Source organism: Rhinatrema bivittatum, chromosome 9 (genome assembly GCF_901001135.1).
Source record: "Rhinatrema bivittatum chromosome 9, aRhiBiv1.1, whole genome shotgun sequence".
Classification (NCBI taxonomy): Eukaryota; Metazoa; Chordata; class Amphibia; order Gymnophiona; family Rhinatrematidae; genus Rhinatrema; species Rhinatrema bivittatum.
This window is the reverse complement of record NC_042623.1, coordinates 32,032,247-32,054,850: the sequence shown is the minus strand read 5'-3', so window position 1 is coordinate 32,054,850 and position 22,604 is coordinate 32,032,247. Positions and strand designations below refer to the sequence as shown.

General features: G+C 46.1%; 1 protein-coding gene across 1 annotated transcript; it reads left to right on the top strand.

The window, feature by feature from the left end:
• The first annotated feature begins 658 nt into the window (after nt 1–658).
• Nucleotides 659–13,201, top strand: ATP6V1FNB (ATP6V1F neighbor). The gene is made up of 3 exons (XM_029616335.1): nt 659–1,695; nt 1,817–2,021; nt 12,854–13,201. Exons 1-2 carry the CDS (start codon nt 1,221–1,223, stop codon nt 1,933–1,935), a joined length of 594 nt encoding a protein of 197 aa, XP_029472195.1. The 5' UTR covers nt 659–1,220; the 3' UTR covers nt 1,936–2,021; nt 12,854–13,201.
• The last annotated feature ends 9,403 nt before the right edge of the window (nt 13,202–22,604 follow it).

The following is a 22,604-nucleotide window of genomic DNA, read 5'->3' as shown; positions in this document are numbered from 1 at the left end:
AGGCCCCCTTCATTAATCACTAGCCCCCCAAAGCTTGGGCACTTTTGGAAGGCAGGTGAGAGCAGGTGAAGGTCACCTCCCGCGCAGACTCCAGCATCAGTAGAAGGTTCCCTGCTCAGAGGTCCCCGCGGAGGCACCGGGCTTCGTCCTCAGGTCACCCCCCAGGTCAGAGGGGGGTGTGGGAGGACTCATCTGGCTATGTAGCGGCTTCTCTGGTTCGGCCTCATTGCAGGCGTGCTGCATACCCTCTCAGAGTGCAAGCTATCTGTCATTGGGACAGTGAATAAGGGACCTATCCTGACACTGCAGCGCTATTTTATTCTCCACAGAAAGAGACTGGGAAAAAACGCATCGGTAAGTCGGGCGCTTAGACTGACAGGTGTCGAGGACCTAGGTTCCAGTCTACTTGCTCAGGAAATACATATTTGGGTTTTTGGTTTTTTTTTGGGGGGGTTCCAAACTTTGTAACGAGATGATTCCTCCTGGCGACATTCTGTACACTGGGGGGACCCGGTTATTAGCAAACCAGCAATTATAGCGCTTACTGCTTTGTTTAGTGCAATGCAGGGATGCAATTTCCAGCAGAAAGGCTGGCTCGGTGAGGCGGGGCCGTGCAGGAGGCAGCTCCCTGGCTCTCTCATTCTTGGAAGCCTTTATTCCAGCTCTTCCCAAGCCGCCGGCAGAATGATGAGGGGGACCCGAACCGGCAGGCCCCCCCCCCCCGGTGCCGGGACGGCAGAGCCAGCTGCTGCTCACAGTCACTGAGGGCGTGGCTGCTTTGGGCAGCTGTGATCCCCATGGCAACCCCACCTGACAGCGGCGGCGACGAGAAGGGGGCCGGGCAGAGGTGCGGGAACAGCCGCCGCTGAAGGGGGGGAAGTGCAGCACCAGCAGCCGCGGCGCACGATTCGCACGGGGCAAAGCCAAAAGAAGGCGCTGCGCGCTCGGACCTCCCCTCTCTGGAAAGACCCCCAGGATGCGCATGAGGAGGCCCTGAGCAAGGCTGAGAGCGACAGGTGGAAGGAAAGCAGGGCAAGAGGCTGCGCGGGGAGACGCCGGACGGGGGCAGCAGCAGCAGCAGCAGCTCGCAGGGCAGGGAACGTGCCCCCCCCCCCCCCCACCACCACCCGGGGTGCTCCTGACCAGCGCCGCCCCGATCTCGCGGCGAGGAGAGCTCGGATCTTAGGAAGCAGAGCACGAGGCTGAGCCCCCCCCTCCCCATGGGTCGCGAGGTCCTGACCACGCAGAAGCAGAACTTCTGGAAGGAGGCCTACCTCAAGGAGGCGCTGATCCGCCTCAACTGGTACCGCCAGCACTCCCAGGCCTGCAAGGCCCGGGGCCCCCGGCGGGCCAAGCAGAAGCCCCGCGAGAAGCTCAAGCTGCCGGCCATCAACGAGGCGCTCCTGAAGGCCGCCGAGGAGAAGAAGAAGGCGGAGGCCGCGCAGGAGCGCATCAAGCAGCTGGAGGCGCGCGGGGAGGAGAAGGAGGAGGAGGAGGGGGCGGCCGCCGACAAGGAGCCCCTGCCCGACTTCGACATGAAGCCGGTGACCCCGCGCACCCGCAGCCTGCTCTACAGCGGCATCTCCAAGGAGGAGGAGGGCAGGTACCGCTACCTGCACCAGCGCCTGCAGCTCAAGCCCGACGACAAGTACATGCACCCCCTTTCCACCAACTGGACCTACGGCTGGCAGCTAGGTGAGGAGCCCGGGGGGAGGAGGGGGCGCGGCCTGTGGGGTCCTCTCTCCAGCCTGGGCTCTGCCCCTGCCGCTGGATACTGAGGGCTGCTCTCCATCTCTCTCTCTCTCTCTCTCTGCAGGGAAAGTGGATCCGGGCCAGCGTTCCATCTACCCGCGCTGCAATCTAGTGAGGGACACCTTCTTCCGGAGGAACGGGGCCTTATCCCTGCTGGATCCCCATGACACTGCCTCCTGCTGAGGGAGCGCTCCCTGGGCAGGGCAGCCATCGCCGACGTTGCCTGTATGGAGAGTTGTAAACTCAGTAATTAAGCTTATACCATCTAAGTAAGACTGGTTGCACTGAGTAGATTTTTTTTCTTCGGTGAGTGGGTGGGCTGGGGGGGCTCTTGTGCTGGCTAACACCTGAAAACTCAGGCGTCACCAGTACAGTTGCTGCCACCTTACCCCATGGTGCCGTGATCCATGACATCGGGCAGCTTGACGTGGAAAAGCACCTAATCTAAGCATTGATTTAAGGGGATTAATGGAATATCATGGTAAAAGAGAACTGCTTGGTTCTATCATCTCCCCCTCCCAAGGCATATTCACCTTCATTATAATTATTTTAAACAGAACAACACTGCAGCACCAAACCCTGGCTCCTAAAGAAGGCTGTCTGTTCTAGTGATGTGGCCCAGGTCTTTAGTATTACCAGATAGCATTTCACCAAAAAGAAAAAAAAGCATGCCCTCATGCATGTCATCAAATGATGATGTGTGCCAGAACTATGTGATGTGATGGCTACTGCTCCGGTTCAGTCTTCAGACCTGGGCGGCAGTTCTAGTGGCAGGTTCTGGTCTCCTGAAACAGGTTCTTCTACCTAGTTCTGAAGAAGAGAGGCAGCCTCTAACAGAAAGGATGACAAAGTTACTGACGATTCCCAGTTCTAATGTCTTCCTCAATGCCAGTTCTAATGTCTTCCCAGTTCTAATGTCTTCCTCAATGCATCCTTTAGTGAAGCTACTATACCAAGGATCTTTGTTTCCCTCAAAACGTCCTTCCTGGAACATGAGCTTAAAGACCTCCAATACTTTCTGTTAAAGACCATGAGCAAATTTCTTGTTACTACAGTATTAGTCTACGAGAATAGGTAGACGTGAAGGTCAACGAACAAGTTGTAGGGAAATAACTGTTTATTGACCTAATATAATGCATAGATGATTAGCTTTGAAGAGTCAGTAACTCCTTACACTAGAGGGAACATGCTGTTGCTGGTTTTTAGTCTTGCTAACATTCATTTATTGCAGTGATAGTGAACCTGCAGCACACATGCCAAAGATCTCTATGTGGCATTTGGAGGTATCCTAAAGTGCTGGTGAACCTCTGAGCCAGCTGTGATGCCTCAGTAGCCTGGAGTGAGAGAAGCGGGGATGTTCCTTCACTATTTATAGTGCATGTGCAGCAGATAGCCAGCTTCCAAGCTCTCCACCATCTGCATTCTGCTGCTAAGGTACTGACAGAAATCAAGTCTTGATATTTTTCCTCTGATTAGAGAAAAATCTCCTCTCTCCCTCCTCTCTCCCATGGTTTCACCTTGTACGCGGCAGTTTCCCTGCCTGCCTTTCTGCAACTCATAAGAACATAAGAATTGCCTTACTGGGTCAGAGTGAGGGTCCATCAAGCTCAGTAACGTGTTTCCATCAGTGGCCAATCCAGGGCACAGGTACCTGGCAGGAGCCCAAACAGCAGATAGAACTCTTGCTGCTAATGCCCAGGGATAAGTACTGGATTTTCCCAAGTCTGTCTGGTTAATAACAGTATATGGATTTAAGAATATAAGAAGTTGCCATACTGGGTCAGACTGAGGGTCTGTGAAGCCCAGCATCCTGTTTCCAACAGTAGCCAATCCAGGATACAAGTACTTGGCAAGTACCCAAACATTAAATAGATCCCATGCTCCTGATGCCAGTAATAAGCAATGGCTATTCCCTGAGTCAGTTTGATTAATAGCAGTTTATGGACTTCTCCTCCAGGAAATTGTCCAAACCTTTTTTAAACCCAGCTACACTAACCGCCTTAACCACATCCTCTGGCAACAAATTTCAGGGATTAATTGTGCGTTGAATGAAAAATAATTTTTTCCAATTTGTTTTAAATGTGCTACTTGCTAATTTAATGGAGTGCCCCCTAGTCCTTCTATTATCTTAAAGAGTAAACAACCAATTCACATTTACCCATTCTAGTTCTCTCATGATTTTGTAGACCAGTACTCAAGGTGCAGTCTCATCATGGAGTGATACAGAGGCATTATGATTTTCCATTTTATTCAACATTCCCTTCCTAATAATTCCCAACATTGTTTTCTTTTTTGACTGCCACAACACACTGAGCCGATGATTTCAATGTATTATCTACGATGACGCCTAGATCTCTTTCCTGGGTGGTAACTCCTAACATGAAACCTAACATCATGTAACTACAGCAAGGGTTATTTTTAGGGATGTGAATCGTTTTTTGACGATTTAAAAAAATCGTCAGATAATTTTTAAATCGTCAAAAATCGTTAGAGTCGCGATACAATAGAAATTCCCCCGATTTATCGTGAAAAATCGTAAATCGGGGGAGGGCGGGAAAACCGGCATACCAAAACAACCCCTAAACCCATCCCGACCCTTTAAAACAAATCCCCCACCCTCCCGAACCACCCCAAAATGTTTTAAATTACCTGGTGGTCCAGTGGGGGGGTCCCGGTGCGATCTCCTGCTCTCGGGCCATCGGCGCCATTTTGGCTGCCACTAATATAAATGGCGCCGATGGCCCGATAAAAAAAAACCCCCCACCCGACTCTTTAAAATTACCCCCTTAGCCTCCCCCACTCTCCCGACCCCCCCCCCAAAACTTTTTACACATACCTGGTGGTCCAGGGGGGCCGCGGGCAGCAATCTCCCATTCCCAGGTCATCAGCTGTGCTAAAAAAATGGCGCCTATGGCCCTTTGCCCTTACCATGTGACAGGGCAAAGGTAGCGCCGGCGCCATTTTGAATATTGGCAATACGGCCCGAGTGCAGGAGATCGCTCCTGGACCCCCGCTGGACCCCCAGGGACTTTTGGCCAGCTTGGGGGGGCCTCCTGACCCCCACAACACTTGCCAAAAGTTTTGGGGGGGGGGTCGGGAGAGTGGGGGAGGCTAAGGGGGTAATTTTAAAGGGTCGGGTGGGGTTTTTTTTTTATCGGCGCGGGCCTCACTAAAAAAAATTAGTGATGTGAATTGGAATCGGAACCGATCCCAATTCACATCTCTAACGATCAGATTCCCCCCCCCCCCGCCGAACCCGATCGTTAAAACGATCGGGCACACGATTCACATCCCTAGTTATTTTTCCCTATAAGCAACACCTTGCACTTGTCCACATTAAATTTCATCTGCTCTTTGGACACCCAGTCTTCCAGTCTCGCAAGGTCCTCCTGCAGTTTATCACTATCTGCTTGTGATTTTACTATGAATTATCTTGTGTTATCCACAAATTTGATCACCTCACTCGTCGTACCCCTTTCCAGATCATTTATAAATATATTAAAAAGCACCGCTCCAAGTACAGATCCCTGAGGCTCTCCACTAAGAAAACTGACCATTTATTCCTATTTCCTGTTTCCTATCTTTTAACCAGTTTGCAGTCCACAACAGATCATTGCCTCTGATCCCATGCCTTTTTATTTTTTTGCAGGAATCTCTCATGGGGGACTTTTTCACACCCCTTCTGAAATTCCAAATATATTATATTCATTGGATCACCATTATCCACGTTTATTAACTCCTTTCAAAAAATGTGGCAGATTGGTGAGGGAAGACTTCTCTTGTGCAAATCCATGCTGGCTGTGCCCCTTTAAACTATGCTGTTACACTATGCCTTTCCATGTGTTGTGTGCTTTTATTTTTTAGATTAGTTTCTAAAATCTTTCCTGCCACTAAAGGCAGGCTTACTGGTTTAGAGTTTCCTGGATCACCCCTGGAGCCCTTTTTAAAGAACTCTGGGGTGTAAAACATCTGGTCCAGGTGATTTGCTATTCTTTAGTTTGTCATTCTGCCCTATTACATCTTCCAGATCATTATCATCATCAAGTACCGTTTTTGGCACAGGTATCTCTTCAGTAACCACTGAAGGAAAGAATTAATTTAGTCTTTCCTTAATGCCTTGACTTCCTTAAGTGTCCCTTTAACTCTTCAAATATTTAGTGGTCCAACCAACTCCCTCACAGGCTTTATTATATGGTTTTATTATGAGTTTTTGCTTCTACTGCCAGCTTCTTTTCAATTCTCTTTTCTGTTTGCCTTATCAGTGTTTTACATCTTATTTGCCTGTGCTTATGCTTTTAACTATTTTCTTAATTTGGATCCTTTCTCCAATATTTGAAAGAAATTCTTCTGGCTAAAATAGCCTCTCCTACCTCACCTTTTAAACTAGATTTACATAAGTCCTCCATCCAGTCATTAACTCAAATTTGATCACATTATGATCACCTTTGCTGAGTGGCCGCACTACTGTTACCTCTCACACCAAATCTTGGGTTCCACTGAGAATTAGGTCTAAAATGGCTCCCCCTCTTCTCAGTTCCTGGACAGCTGCTCCATGAAGCAATAATTTATTTCACCTAGAAACATTACCTCCCTAGCATATCCTGATGTGACATTTACTCAGTCAATATCGGGGTAAAAGAAATCTCCTATTATTGTGCTGCCAACTTTGTTAGCTTCCCTAATTTCCATTAGCATTTCATCATTCATCTATTCATTTTAAGACAGGTGGATGGTAGTATACCCCCACCACTATACTCTTCCCCATCACACATGGAGTTTCTACCCATAAAGACTCTAGTGTGCATTTAATCTCCTGCAGGATTTTTATCCTGTTGGACTCTATGCCACACCGAACATAAAGTGACACCCCCACATCAGGTTCATCCACCCTATCATTGAGATGTAATTTGTACCCTGGTATAGCACTGTCTTGTTGGTTAACCTCTGTCCACCAGGTCTCTGAGATGCCAATTATATCTACCTCTTTGTTCGGTGCTATACATTTTAACTCTCCCATCTTCCAATTTAGACTTCTGGCATTAGCCATTTCAGAGTATGTTTTTTGTTTGTATATACAACTTTCTTAGCAGTTGACAGGGATAATTTGGAATCTTTTATCTCAATCAGTTGTTTACTTATAAGCAAATGGGCTATGCTTGCTTTTATTGGAGCCTCTCTATCAGGATGCTCTAACTCCCCTATTATTTTAGTATCCTTTGAAGATACAGCCCTCCAAATCATGCACTCTTTCCCCCCAGCCCCCCTGCTTCTTGTCCTGCCCCTCCCAGTCAGAGCATTTGGACCCCATCTCCATCACTGGTTACCAGTACCAACTCTGCTGGTACAAGTTCCCTAGCTTCATACAGTAGTTTTTAGTTTCCTGGGGTGGCACATCTCACTAAGCAGGAGTGCCACACAGGAGACTAAAGTATACAAACATTAAGTCAGAGATCTCGTATCTGCATCCCTGCTAGTGGTGTCTGGAGCAGTGAGGCATGGGAAGGAGAGCCGACAGACCTCAGGGAGAGAGGTGGGGAGCAGGGAGGGAAGATGCTGGGAGAGATACTCTGTCTGTCTCTCCGACTTCTATATATTAGGAAAACTGATCCTATCTGTGCCCTTCTGTTGCTAACTCTAGACTCCACCCTTTTGGCTTGTGGCACTGTGTATGTGGATCGGCCTTCTCTGGCCGCATTCAAATCCCACCTAAAGACCCTTCCTCATCTTGACTCTTTCATGATAAGCATGTTTTTCTACACTAGTTAAGTGATTACTAGGACTTATTTGTTTTGTTTGTGTGAACTAGATTGTAAGCTCCATGGAGCAGGGACTATCTGTATTTTCTGCACCTGTACAGCACTGCATTCATCGAGCAGTGCTATAGAAATGTGCTGGGGTGGTAGTAGAGAGACGGGGGGGGGGGGGGGAAGGAAATGTGGCTGCAGAGCTGAGAGAAGGGGAGGTAACTGTATGGGAGAGAGAGAGAGAGATGGAGAAAAAAGAAACAGCCTGTGCGGAAGGGAAAGCTACAAGGATGGGGGTTAGCGGTGGGGGGTGGGAAGGAAAGGGGCCAGGAGAGGGCCCTGGGGTGGAGAAAGCTGATAGACTTGGGAGAAAGCTGACAGCCTCCTTTGGCACACCACCTCAAAATTAGATTAATTTTTGACACATGCTATTCAAAAGGTCACTGATTTAAGGCAAGTAGGCTATATGGTGCCAGACCCATGGCAACCTTGTTAATAATTACACGTTTAACCTAGTCCCTTAGCCTTGTTTCTCTGCAATTCCCACAAGCACTCTTTTTTTTTTGTACTGTATTGTGATGCACTGCAGACCTCTTGAGATCCATATTCAATCACTGTTTAGGCTGGCTAAACTTATCTGGCTAGCTTAGCCCTTATATTCAGCAGCTAAAGTAGGCCAGATCAGTTCATCTGGCTCACTTTAGGACAGGTCTATTGACTGACCAGAGTCATCCAGACAAGTTACCCAGCAAGCTCTGAATCTTGGAGATCACCAGATAACTTATCCAGCTAACTCAGCTCCTCCCAGTTACGCCCCCGCGACGCCCCTAACTTATCCAGCTAAATTCTAGTCAAATTAACTTATTATCCGGCTATAATTTAGCTGGATAAGTACCTAAATCTTCATTTAGCTGGATAATTTCTAGGTTATCCGGCTAAAAATTCTTTTGAATATGGACCTCCTTGTTTCTGGGATGGAGGTCCATATTCAAAAGCCATTTAGACTGATGATGTAATAGTTATCCATCTAATGGGCTACCCGGCTAGAATTCAGCCGGATGAAAAAGGGGCATTTGAAGGGTTATTCTGGGGAGGGGGGTTTGCATTCTCTGGCTAATCTAGCCGAACGTTGGGCATATCCAAACGTAAGTTTACGCTTCCTGTGCTGTCAGTTTTGGAGGAGCACGGAGGCGCTGGGAGCAAGGCGAAGGGTCCCTCGCTCGCAGCAGTCTTATTAAAGCTATCAGGCGAGGGTTGGGGGCCCAGCTATTTAGGAAACCCTCGTGGGGGGGAGGGAAGGGAGGGGGCTGCCAGATGTCAACATTCCCAATACACCTGGACGGGGGTGGGGGTGAGGGGTTTGGTTAACAATTTTAGGAGTGAAAGTGTAAAGAAGGCATGGCCCGATGGGGCCTTTAAAGATATTTGGGGGGAGGGGCTGGCCCGCTCTCCTCATTTAATACTTTTCAACTTTTGACAGCACTACTGAGCTGGATATCATGAACGCTATCCAATTAAGTAGTATGGTATCCGGCTCTATTCAAACATAGCCGGTTAGGTTTCAGAGTTATCCGGATAACTTTAAGCAAGTATATTCAGCGGGACGTTGAGCCCACCGAACATCCGGCACAAGTGATCCAGATAACGTGTCCACACTAACCGCCCTACTGAGGATGGACCTCATGCATTTCTGAAACCTTATGGTGGTCTCTGGCTGGGAAGCTCCTCATTGGTGCATCTCTCACAGTCCAACTTGCAGGCAGTCAGAAATGCAAGGAAGGGTCCCAAAGCATTTAGTCTTCAAAACAGTTTGCAGTAGTAACGAAGCCTACTTCAGTGTCAGCCATTACTTAAGCAAATCGGTAGCGCAAGGGATATCTCTTAGGGTCAGTAATAGAAAGTACCAAGCAAACGGTGTCTCTTCTAATAGTTAATGGGTGCTGTGATGATATGGAAGTTCAGCTTTGGAGCCTTGCGTTATTTGCTGCAATAGAAGTTAATAGGAGCACTGAATAAGGGCTTTTATGATATATAATAATTGGCAGGTATGGTGAGGCCACACCTTGAGCCCTGTGCGCAGTTCCAGAGGGCTGTACCTTCAGAAGGACATTAAAGCCTGCAGCCCCAACCCTACAGGGAGCCCCATGACCCTCACAATGGTCTCGCTGCATGCAGGAAGGGAAGGAGGAGATATAACACTCAAATATTTGAGAGTCTTCAGTAAAGTAGGGGAAGGGAAATCTTAGGACAAGGGCTCGTGACCTCAAGCTGCAGGGAGACCCGAGAAAACGCTTCTTCTAGGGAAAAGGGCCGGCCGAGGCGAGGGAAAGCCATACGGGGACAGAGCTGAGGACAGGGGTAGGGAAGAGGGTTGGGAGGCTGCTGTATTGCAGGCCTCGCACCCTTCACCCCCTCCAGAAGCAGAGAGGCGGAGCAGAGAAAGGAAACCCGTGCAAATCCCTGAATCTGTGGTCCTGCCTCAGATAGCTCAAGGGACGGTCTTCTTAGCATAAGGAATGTGTTCTTCGTTTCTAGGATCTCATCAGTTGCAGCAAATATTCACCGGGCCAAAAGCAAAATAGTGAAAACAAAGAACAAGAGAGAAGAGGAAGCTTGGCCTTTGGGTTCCACATGACTTAAGGATAAATCACATCTTTTCTCCTTATTGTTCCAAGCTTTCAGGCATGGTGGTACGTTAGCAGATTAGCCACGCCCCTATCCTCTGGCACCAGTGCATCGATCTACTGACTGGTGATTAGTACAGTATTGCACAGTTATTCAGTCTAGGGTGCCATCTGACGGATGCAGATTAATACAGCAGGTAAGTTTGCCTCTGCTCTGGAGGGAGTGAAGGGTGCTTTGTCTGCAACACAGCAACCTCTCAACCCGGTTCCTAGCACTGTCCTCCAGATGTGTCCCAAGGACGCTTCTACTCTGTCACTGTGCTGGTTTCCCCTCGCCGCTGCCGCTGGGTTATCCCTGGCATCTACCACCCTTTTAGTAAAGGAGCGATTTCTCATGCTTCCTCTGAGCTATTCTCCCTGTAGCCTGAGATCATGAATCCTTGCCCTTGAATTTCCTTTTCTATGGAAAATTTCATCTTTCCCTACTTTATAAAAAAAAAAAAAAAATTCTGTCAAATATTTGAATGTTTCTATTATATCCTAGTCCATCCCCCCACTGATCATAGCATAGCAGAATTTCAGTGTTGCCCTCCCTAATTCCTCCTTCACAGACTCACAATTAGAGTGTTTAAAATGCAGTGGCTTACCTTGGACCAGCAGGTTCCTCTTTCCTCTGTTGTGCTTCTTAAGGTTGACTCATGATTTTGCAGGATATTCCCTCTGATTAGCATAGACCATCCCCTGTGTCATTCTGTGCCAGCTCTGTACTCAGGTAGAGAAGCATTTCCAGATCCTCAGTCATTGCTTCACGGAAGGGGAACTCAATATCTTGCTGTCCTTGGTCACAGTGATGATTTGAGGTATCTCTGGCTGCATGTGTCTACACACAATCTAGTGCCACTACAGGTCAAAAGTTGGAACCAGCAGGCTATACCACCAAAGAAATCAACCATGTCAATTCCAGGGGGTTAGCGATGGCTGAGTTTTGGCCAAAAGGAAGCATGGCCCATGGTCAACCAGGCTGGAACCAACATACTCCAAGTCCCCAGACAACAGTGGGATTGATGCCAGCCATTTGTGCGACATCCTAGTAGTTGCAGCTATTTTGATTACTACAACGATTGGCGGCAAGACATGACAGAGGCTGTTGGATTTTGGATTAAGCACAGAAATGTGCACACTCTTCAACCAAGAATGGTAGCAAACCCAATTGGACAACAGCAAAAACTGACTTGGATAAGGACCAACATCCTCCAAGCAGTTTAGTTGCTATGGCTGGCAGCTTGGATATATCCTTAGCAATGGCACACTGGATGGACCAATTGTTTTTTTTTGTATGCCGACGTCTGCTGTGTTACTGGAGGACATTTATCACTATGTGGACCTGTGTGTTGAATGTGGGATTGTAGACGCAGTTTTAGGATTCTGTTCTTTGAGACAGCTGCACTGGTGTTTTGAGTATGGGATAACACCACCAACTGTACATCCCACTAAGATGGGTGGGCCGAACGTGGTACTATTCTAGGAAATCCGTGCGCTTCTGAAGATGCTTCACAGATTGCAGCAAATTGCATTACTTTCCATACATACTATAAATAAAAGTTGGCTTTGTAAGAATCCATCCATTGACAACATCCACACACCTACATCACTTCTTTAGGTAAGAGTCTCTCAGTGGTACCTGGTTTCAGGAGACCTCCCCCTCAGCTGTATTCTGAAAGTACAACAGGTCCTTGGCTGTTATAGCTCTGCTGTTATAGCCATGTGCATAAACAGCATCATTAATGCATGGGCTGTAACCTGATAATCCCCAGCAATGATCAATGAAGGCGCTTTCATGCAGTAATTATGAGATCTGCTATACTAAGAGACCACACTTCACAGTGCCAAATTATGCAGCACAAGGCCATGCTCTGGAAAGCACTGCCTCCCCGACAGCCCCAATTCCCTCTCCTAACCTGCATTTAGTTCCCTTCCTTTACCTCGCTCCCTTCTCTGTCCCGTCAAGGTGAGGGGGAAAAAGGAAATGCTTTTTTTTTTTTGGAAAGAAAAATCTTCAAAAACGTTTGCCGGGCTGGATAAGATCCACGAATGGATGCACTGAAGAGTTAGGCCCAGCTGTCCCGTGAAAAGCCGGAAGTAACAGGTTACCACCACCTCTAAAAATAGGGGGTTTACCAAGATTTTTAAAAAGAGTTTAGATGAGCAGGCTTACGATACGGCAGACGCGTGTCGCGGTAACGATGCCATAGGCTGTCCGGTAGCCCAGTCAATGATACTGAGAGGCAGAGAACCGGATGCAGCAGAGGATAGGACTACAGAATCATCCTCTGTGGGCTGCTGGCCAGTATTCTATAGGCAGCTGGCTAGTGTAAGCTGCCTACAGCAAGCCCCTCTTTTATGGACCAGTGCAGACCTGCTCAGGAGGCTCAAGAAACCTCGTTGCCTTTTCTCTGAGCATCAGCACCACCGCTATGAGTGGTGGTGTATTTTTTTTTATTGCTGTCTGGACATTTGCTGATGTTTTATGTCTGTATTACGATGTCTGATGTTCTATTACAAGATTCGCCTAGGATGACTTGGGTCAATATAGACAGAGAATACAAAATTTAAAATAAAATAAATTGTAGCTAGTGCCACAGGTTGAAAGAGCACCAACTGCAGCTTCTTACTGCAGCATATTCTTATTTTACACTTTATTTACTATTATATATTTTATATATTGTCTTTTAGATGTCATGAATTGGTGGTGTTTTATGCTGCAGTTCCTTGATTGGAGTGCTTTGGCAATCAAGCGAGCCATACGTCTAATTGAATAAACAAAGAAACAGAGGTTACTATTCAGTGAGGGCGGTGAGCAGGACGTTAAGTGGCCAGCTTTGCTCGGGATATTCAATGGGACTTAGACTGGGTGAGTCTCCTGATGAATATATTCTGCTAAAGTTATATCAGCTTTTGAATATTCGGGGGGAGACTTAGCATGCCAAGTAGGTGCCAATCCCCTACCTTAAAAAAATGGTGGTGGCCAAATCTTCCCCTCCTGCTCCCCTCTACCCCCTTGAAAATCTACAAAACTGGCCTGCAGAACTGAATGCTAAATGCAACAGAGCTGACAGCTCCTGGCAAATTAGGATTCATGGATTCATTTCACTCCAGGTGAAAAGCCCAAGGATTAGTGAACCTTAGGAGGTTAAAGCTCTCTGCCTAACTGTAGTCAGACAAAGTTTATCTTTCTAGATTTAGGGAGTTTAACTTCCTTAAGTTAGCCAGTTAAGGGACAGGGCTCAGGGAAGGGACCAAGCATTGTTTTCTCCTCAGATGAAGTGAATAAATGAATACTAATATGGCAGGAGATGTCAGCTCTGTCTTAGGATTCAGCCCAGTGGACCACTTTGGGGAGCTCGGGAGGTGGGGATTTGGCAATTTTTTTTTGTTAAGGTAAGGGATCAGTTTGAGGGGTGGAACAGCCTTTTATTTATTTTTTTTTAAAGTTGTCCAGCTAACTTTAGGCCTGCTGCTTTCTCGACCACAGCTAGATGGGTCACCTTTACCCTGTTGGCACTAAGGTTTAGCAGGATAAGGACTTACCCAATTAAAACTCGAGTCGTTGCGTGGGGCAGGATATTTAAAACTCAAAGGTTTGTTTGGCTTATGTCCCAGACCTAGCCTGATAAACCCTCTTCAATAATCGACTGCAAAATATTCACAATATGCCGCAGAACGCAGGTAGCCTAAAGTAGTGGGCGCGCTGCTGAGACCGTGGCGCTGGTCAGAGTTAAGCACGGCCATCCCTGGCGACGTCAGAGCCATGATTGCGGGTGCTGATCGTGGCTGAGAAAGATCGGCCTTGGTTTTACAACGCCGTGGCTGTATTTGTTGCTGGCCCAGGCTACGAACGACCAAACCAGCCCACCCAAGGTTAAGAGCATTTCAAGAGTTCCTGCAGTGCATCTAAATTAAAATTTCCCTGAAAAAAGCAACCCATAAGGCATTGGGACCACTCTGCCTGAAGCATTACCTTCCTGCTGTTTAAAAAAAAAAAAAAGTTTTAAGCTGTAGGATCCAGCGGGAAGAAGGGACTTGGGTTATCTGAGATGCATTTGAAATAATGCTTGGTTCCGAGCTCTCCGTCAGGTCTGGAAATGGGAAGAGCCAAAGCTGAGAAGTGGAGATCTCGGGAATGGACATCGCGGGGTGGTGCCCCTGCCTGTGAGTGTCCGATCTGAGTGGAGGTTTTCCATGGCAGAAACCTCCTTTTTTAGTTGGAGATCTTAAGGGTAGACAAGCCATTCGGAAGGCACACACGAGCTCTTTATTGTCATCGCCTGCCTTTCAGAGTGAAAAAGCCCTGAGACCCCACAGCCTGTCTGAGAATGGAATAGAGGAAGGTTTTGTCCACACTGGGGGCAAAGATCGCGCAGGCTGTTTGCCTGCAGGCTCCACACAAACTCTCAAAGTGAAAGTCTGCACGTGCTCGCTTTGAAGCTTGCCATGGGTTTAAAGATCACGTGCAAGCTCACTTTGAAGCTTGCCTCGGGTATAAAGTCCATGCAAATGCTCGCTTTGAAACTTGCCTTGGGTATACAGACCACGTGCATGCTTGCCTGCCACAGGTATAAAGTCCACGCACAGTCAATTGTTTCCACTTTTTTCTGTAGAGGGAACCACTTTTTTCTGGGGGTAGATTTTTGCTGGAAAAGTATAGGCGGAGATTGGAAAATGCCATCCTTGCATGGATTGTCTCTTGCCCCAACCTAAACGCCACTAACCACAGAGGATGCCTCCTCTTGGTGCGGCCACAGGTCTGCGCATTGTGGAAGAAAGCTGAGGGAGGGAAATTCTCAGTCAGCAAAATAATGTGGACAAAATGCTTTCTGGCCACATCAATCACTTTGAAGCCTGACCTAATGAGGAGCAGAAAATAATCTGAGCAATAGCACTATCAGCACTTGTATAGCACTTACCAGATGTACACAGCACTGTACAGAGACATCCAACAGACAGTCCGTACTTGCAGCTTACAGTTTAGTCAAGACAGACAAAGGCACACAACAGCCACCAAGACAGCGTGGCCAGGACTGGGAACGTGGGTTAAAGGTGGGATTAATTGAGGAAGGGGAACTTAAGAAAACAGCCAATGGTTTGAATGAGGGTTTTTATTTGTATTTTAAAGTGAAACAGATCACCTGAAAAGAGCTCCAAGTCTCCACTGGCTTCGCCTTTTCAAAGCAAGGTAAGCATTTTTCACTGCCACTGGGGTGGGTGAGAGGGATTCTGGGAGAGCAGGCAGCAATTAGCACTCGTATAACAAGGTTAGAAGTCATGAACCGCTTTACTTAATCTGATACACAGCAAACATTTAAATCTTTGGCCCAAACAATCCATAAGAGAAAAGGAGAGGAAACTGGCCATCTGCACCTCCTTTTTCAATGGGGACTTTCTTCAAAGGAAATAACACAAGTAGAGTTAACAGTGCAATCTACGGTTGCTAGGTTATTATCCGCCCCTGACCTAAAAGTGGACTTATAGCCAGACTGAGGATGGGGGATTTTCAGACACTTGCTTAACGCAAGTAAAACACAAATTTTACCCAAATGAATTGCTTTGAAAATTATCCTTCACATTTTTAAAGATTACTTCCTTTCATCTTTCCAAGCTACTAATTTCCATTATCCTAGCATGTGCCCTTATAGTGACTGGTCAGCCTCGCCATGGCTGAGAGTCTCTGGGTCCTGAATTGCAAAGAACTTATAACAAACAATGGACAAGAAATAGTACAGCTAGAAGCTAGTAGAAATATCTTCTTTGCTCTGGTGAACTATCAAATGGATTTGTACTATTAGTTAATAAACTAAACTGAGCCATTAACAATTTAATCTTAACCTAATTTGAACCAAAAGCCAAAATGCTGGTATCATAGGATAGCTCATCACAAAAGAGAGCCCCAGAAAACAGTCTGGGAATTGAAAATAATGAGAAGGCCAAGGAATGCTAAGCCAAGGAGAAATAGTAAAGGGATTCTAGACCATGGAGAGAGTGTGCAGGGATTCCAAAACCATGGAGCAAGAGTGCAAGGATTCTAGACCATGAAGTGAGGGTGAAGGGATACTTAATAAAGGAGAGAGAGGATGGATTCTAAACAATGGAGTGAGAGTGGGAAGATTCTAGACCATGAAGTGAGAGTGAATGGATTCTTAATAAAGGAGAGAGAGAATGGGTTCTAAACAATAGAGTGAGAGTGGGAAGATTCTAGACCATGAAGTGATAGTGAGGGGATTCTTAATAAAGGAGAGAGCGAATGGATTCTAAACAACAGAGTGAGAGTGGGAAGACTCTAGACCACGAAGTGAGAGTGAGATTCTAAACAATAGAGTGAGAGTGGGAAGATTCTAGACCACAAAGTGAGAGTGAGATTCTAAACAATAGAGTGAGAGTGGGAAGATTCTAGACCACAAAGTGAGATTCTAAACAATAGAGTGAGAGTGGGAAGATTCTAGACCACAAAGTGAGAGTGAGATTCTAAACAATAGAGTGAGAGTGGGAAGATTCTAGACCACGAAGTGAGAGTGAAGGGATTCTGAATAATGGAGAGAGAGAGTGGAATTCTAAACCAGTGAATCTCAACCTTTTTTCTATCAGGGCACATCTGAGAGATGATGCTCACATGCGTGATACACCAATCATGACCATCATGGGATTAAATATATACATATACTCTGCATCCACAGGAATTCCCTGCTTCCTATGAGTACAGAACAGACCTAAAACATTTCCTTGTACAACTCAACATACAAAAAAGATACTCTGATTCTGGTGTTATTTTAATAACAGCATCACAAATGCCCTCTATTACCAGGTACATTATAAATAATACAAACCCCACTCTGTAACAGCTATCAATCCTGCCATACCTCAGCAGCACTACCTCCAAGAAATGAAAAAGCAATAGCCCTACCCATGAAAAGGCAGTAGTTCACCACCAGTGCAATATAACATTTAGAAAATAACAAATAAGGCTGATACAAACCTCTAGTAAAGTACCTCATCTCAGTCACATACACACAGAGCACAGGTAGACCTGCCTTCACCAAATGTAGAATAAATGACAACAAATTACAAATGTGGAAACATAACTGGAATGGAAACCTCAAGACAACCTTCTGTATGCAGTGCAAAACTGGAAACTAGAAATAAAAATATATTTCCTCCTACACTAAGCAAAGTTCAAAGAGAGAAGAAATGCAAATTCTGAAAACTGATTTCATATGGCCCTTGTACCCAGTCACTCCTCTCCATGCCCTCATCACTTCTCCCAACTACTCAATCATCCCTTCAGATGCTCATATCCCTGTCCAACATTCCCGACACCCCTCATCCCACATCCTCTTTCCCGTGCTCCCTCTTTCCCCCAACCTTTTCTGCTCTTCCCTGCTCAGAATGCCTCTAAGCACCTCTTTCCTATCCCTATCCTCAGCAAACTCAATCTCCTTTCACCCACCCCTGACTCCCTCTCTCCCCATGCTTTCCTGCCCAGCACTCAAACTCCTATCTTCCCATGCCTTCTGCCCAGCACATTTTCCTCTCCTCCTCGTTCCCAGCCTGCAGAAAAGACTTCAGTCCAATCCAGAGTCTCCCTCCCGCTTTATCAGCAGCAGATGAGGGCAAGAAACATTGAGGAGAAGAAGATGAGGAGGCAGCAGCAGCGGATCTATAGAGCATGCACATTTCTCCCTTATGCTCCTGCTTTCATATCCAGGCCCCATGGGGTGAAGAGAGCATCAGCAACCCTGCTACCAGGCTAGATAGGGGAAGATAAAGTTGGTGTCCTACCGGGCCCATATGTATAGGAGTTGGTGATATCTCGCTCTGATCTGGGCGAAAGAGAAGAGAACAACCTCCCACTGGGTCAGGAAGAGGAGAAGGAAGCAAAGGCAGCTTCTGGTCATACCCAATAAAAGTCAGCCAACTTCTGCCCAGAATGGTGAGGAAATTTCAGTCTTTTGCTGGCTCTGTGACACACCTGATGGAATTTCGCGACACACTAGTGTGTCCTGACACACCTGTTGAGAACCACTGTTCTAAACAGAGTGAGTGGGAAGATTCTAGATCATGAAGTGAGAGTGAAGGGATTCTTAATAAAGGAGAGAGAGATTGGGAAGATTCTAGATCATGAAGTGAGAGCGAGGGGATTCTTAATAAAGACGAGAGTGAGATTCTAAACAATAGAGAGAGTGGGAAGATTCTAGACCATGAAGTGAGAGTGAAGGGATTCTTAATAATGGAGAGAGAGAGAGAGAGTGGGATTATAAACAATACAGTGAGAGTGGGAATATTCTAGGCCATGTAGTGAGACAGAGGGGATTCTAAATAAAGACGAGAGTGAGATTTTAAACAATAGAGTGAGAGTGGGAAGATTCTAGACCATGAAGTGAGAGTGAGGGGATTATAAATAATGGAGAGAGAGAGAGAGTGGGAAGATTCTAGACCATGAAGTGAGAGCGAGGGGATTCTTAATAATGGAGAGGAGAGAGTGGGATTCTAAACAATAGAGTGAGAGTGGGAAGATTCTAGACCATGAAATGAGAGCAAGGGGATTCTTAATAATGGAGAGAGTGTGGGATTCTAAACAATATAATGAGAGTGGGAAGATTCTAGACCATGAAGTGAAAGCGAGGGGATTCTTAATAATGGAGAGAGAGTGGGATTCTAAACAATGTAGTGAGAGTGGGAAGATTCTAGACCAAGAAGTGAGAGTGAGGGGATTCTTAATAATGGAGAGAGAGAGAGAGAGAGAGAGAGAGTGGGATTCTAAACAATGGAGTGAGAGTGGGAAGATTCTAGACCATGAAATGAGAGTGAGGGGATTCTTAATAATGGAGAGAGAGTAGGATTCTAAACAATAGAGTGAGAATGGGAAGATTCTAGACCATGAAGTGAAAGCGAGGGGATTCTTAATAATGGAGAGAGAGAGAGTGGGATACTAAACAATGGAGTGAGAGTGGGAAGATTCTAGACCATGAAGTGAGAGTAAGGGAATTCTTAATAATGGAGAGAGAGAGAGTGGGATTTTAAACAATGGAGGGAAGATTCTAGACCATGAAGTGAGAGTGAAGGGATTATAAATAATGGAGAGAGAGAATGGGTTCTAAACAATGGAGTGAGAGTGGGAAGATTCTAGACCATGAAGTGAGAGTGAGGGGATTATAAATAATAGGGATGTGAATCGTTTTTGACGGATGAAAATATCGTACGATATTTTCAAATCCGTCAAGTATCAGGGAGGGTCCCCGAAAGCGATAGGAAAACCCCACAAAATTTTCGTGTGTTTTTTTTATCATTTGGGGGTGGGGGTGGGAAGAAAGGGCACACAGAAAAAAAAAACCCCAAACCCACCCCGACCCTTTAAATATAATTATTTAGAATCCCCCACCCTACCGACCTCCTAAAGTACCTGGTGGTCCAGCGGGGGTCCCGGGAGCAATCTCCCACTCTCGGGCCATCGGCTGCCACTAATCAAAATGGCGCTGATGGCCCTTTGCCCTTACCATGTGACAGGGGCTGTCGGTGCCATTGGCCGACCCCGTCACATGGTAGGAGCAATGGACGGCTGGCGCCAAAAATGGTGCGGGCCATCCATTGCTCCTACCATGTGATAGGGACAGCCGAAAAAAAAAAGTGGTCAGAACCGCGGGAAACGAAGATTTCCCGCGGTTCTACAAACATGATTCCGGAAACGATTCACATCTCTAATAAAATAATGGAGAAAGCATGGGATTCTAGATCACAGTGTGAGGATTCTGGACAGGGGCGGATTCCCGCTGACGACCGGGGATTCGCCGCTCAGGCCGGCCCAGGAGATACCACGTGGTCTGCTGAGCGCGGCTCTGTCACAGCCACGCTCGGAGGACCTCGTGACTAGAGCGACCAGCCCACCGGGGGATGCCCGATCCCCTGATCGGGCAATCTGCCCCTGATTCTGGACCCTGGAGGCAGTGTGGCGATTTGAAACCCTGGAGAAATGGTGAGAAAGCTCTAAAGTACGGGGTAACAGTTTGGGGATTCTAGACCATAGAGAAATGAGGCGAGGATTTCCCTTCTTCTTCTCTCTTTCTCCTCTTCCCTTGCATCAGGCTTTCTCAGCTTTGCTTGAGGAACTGCTCACTTCCTGCGAGAGTTCCCTGCTGTTCACCATTGGATCCAGAAGCTCCTTAAAGCTGGTGGTGTTCCTGCCTCAGTCAGAGAAAGCGCGTTAGATTAATTTGCAGGAGATGGCTTTAGGCATACAGCTGTTTTCACAGACGGGTGTTGCTCTGTTTCCGAGAAATCTGTGAAAATGCCTGAGTACATGTATTTTTGTGCCAGACAGCAAAGGGACAATTGAACTCAGTAACAATATGGATGAGGTAAAATCTCTACAACCTTTTAAAAAGTTAGAAAGGTGTCTTAAAACATTTAGATTTTTAATGAAACACTGCTGTTAGTGTAGCTGCATTTAAAAAAGGTTTGGACAAGTTCCTGGAGGAAAAGTCCATAAACCATTATTAGGGTGGAGTTGCAGAAATCCACTGCTTATTCTTGGGATGAGCAGCTTGGAATCTGTCTACCCCTTCGGATCCTGCCAGCTACTTGCGACCTGGATTGGACACTGTAGGAAACAGGATACTGGGCTTGATGGACCTTTGGTCTGACCCTGTATGGCAAGTCTTATGTTCTTATGCTAATCTCTAAAAACTTAATAAAATGTACTGTTAAGATACCTTATCTAAATAATGTCAGGAATTGTTAAGAACATAAGAACATAAGAAAGTGCCATACTGGGTCAAACCAAGGGTCCATCAAGCCCAGCATCCTGTTTCCAACAGTGGCCAATCCAGGCCATAAGAACCTGGCAAGTTCCCAAAAACTAAGTCTATTCCATGGTACCATTGCTAATGGCAGTGGTTATTCTCTAAGTGAACTTAATAGCAGGTAATGGACTTCTCCTCCAAGAACTTACCCAATCCTTTTTTAAACACAGCTATACTAACTGCACTAACCACATCCTCTGGCAACAAATTCCAGAGTTTAATTGTGCGTTGAGTAAAAAAGAACTTTCTCCGATTAGTTTTAAATGTGCCACACGCTAACTTCATGGAGTGCCCCCTAGTTCTTCTATTATCAGAAAGAGTAAATAACCGATTCACATCTACCCAATCTAGACCTCTCATAATTTTAAACATCTCTATCATATCCCCCCTCAGTTGAATGAAACTTAGTAAAAGCTTGAGGCATGAACAAAATCTCTGTCTCCCTAAAGGTTTTCCTGTCCACATGTTTTAATGTATTCCGCCCCTGAGGCGACTGTTCAGTTCAATGTAAACCGGTGCGATATGTATTGTATACAGGAACATCGGTATATAGAAAATTAAAAATAAATAAATAAATAAATAATAAACCTGCCACTGTTATAACCACTCACTCCATGTCTTCTACATTCAAGCCTCCACATTCATTGCTGAGATGAGCCGACCTTTCTTGAGTGCATTTTTGCTGTCCTAAGATAGGACAGCAAAAATGCACCTAAGATAGCCAGAGACTGCAGATACTTAGGCTGGAAGGAAGGTTTCCTAGAGTGGTGAAGTGTGAAGCCTGAGCATATGCAGAAATGATGAGGTTTCCTAAGGTTACAGAGAAGTCAATATTCAAAGTCATTTAGACGGGTAACTAAAGTTATTCATCTGAATGGCATCTGTTTGTGTATTCAGCCCCTTATCTGGCTAGATTTTAGCTGAATAAGTCATTATCCTGCTAAAATCTAGCTGGATAAATAAGAGGTGTTCCAGGGGCGATTTAGGGAGGAGTTCAGTTATCCACCAACTTAGCTGGATTTTTAAGTTGTCCGGCTACATGTAGAAATATAGATAGTGCTTTTTGTTATGTTATGTGTTTGCTGTACTGTGTATAGGGTATTGCCGGATCGGGCGGGGGTGCATAATGGAACATTAAATAAACATTAAATAAAAAAATAAAAAAATAAATATAGATAGTGCATACAGACCCTAAAACTGAAAACAATAAAAACTGGACCTCCTTAGCAAAAACCTATAGAAAAAGCCAGGATTTAATGCTCATCCCAGCAGGTCACAGGGCATTTTGTTCCAAAGAGATGGAGCAGCAAATCAGAAAGTTGAGTCTCTGTCAGCCTCTGATTTTAGAAGACGATGTCTGGAGGACGGCCTCCCGAGATGACCTTAATAATCTAGAAGGAAGTGTAAGATTTCAATCTCTCTTTTACATATCTTGGACCCATTCTGTACACCGACTTAAATGTTACAGTCCCTAGTTTAAACGCAACTGGCAGCCAATGGAGCTTTTCCAGTAAGAGCGTAATCCCATCTCTCCCCCGAGCTCCCGTCAGCATTCATGCCGCCACGTTCTGCTCATGGCGTGGTTTCCGGACAGCCATCTTTGGAAGTCCCAGATATACTGATTTGCTGCAATAAAG

Excerpts from the sequence above, each read along its gene's own strand:
- ATP6V1FNB (XM_029616335.1), top strand. The coding sequence starts at position 1,221 with ATGGGTCGCGAGGTCCTGACCACGCAGAAGCAGAACTTCTGGAAGGAG. Across the intron at positions 1,696-1,816 it reads GACCTACGGCTGGCAGCTAG|GGAAAGTGGATCCGGGCCAG; the intron begins GTGAGGAGCCCG and ends CTCTCTCTGCAG.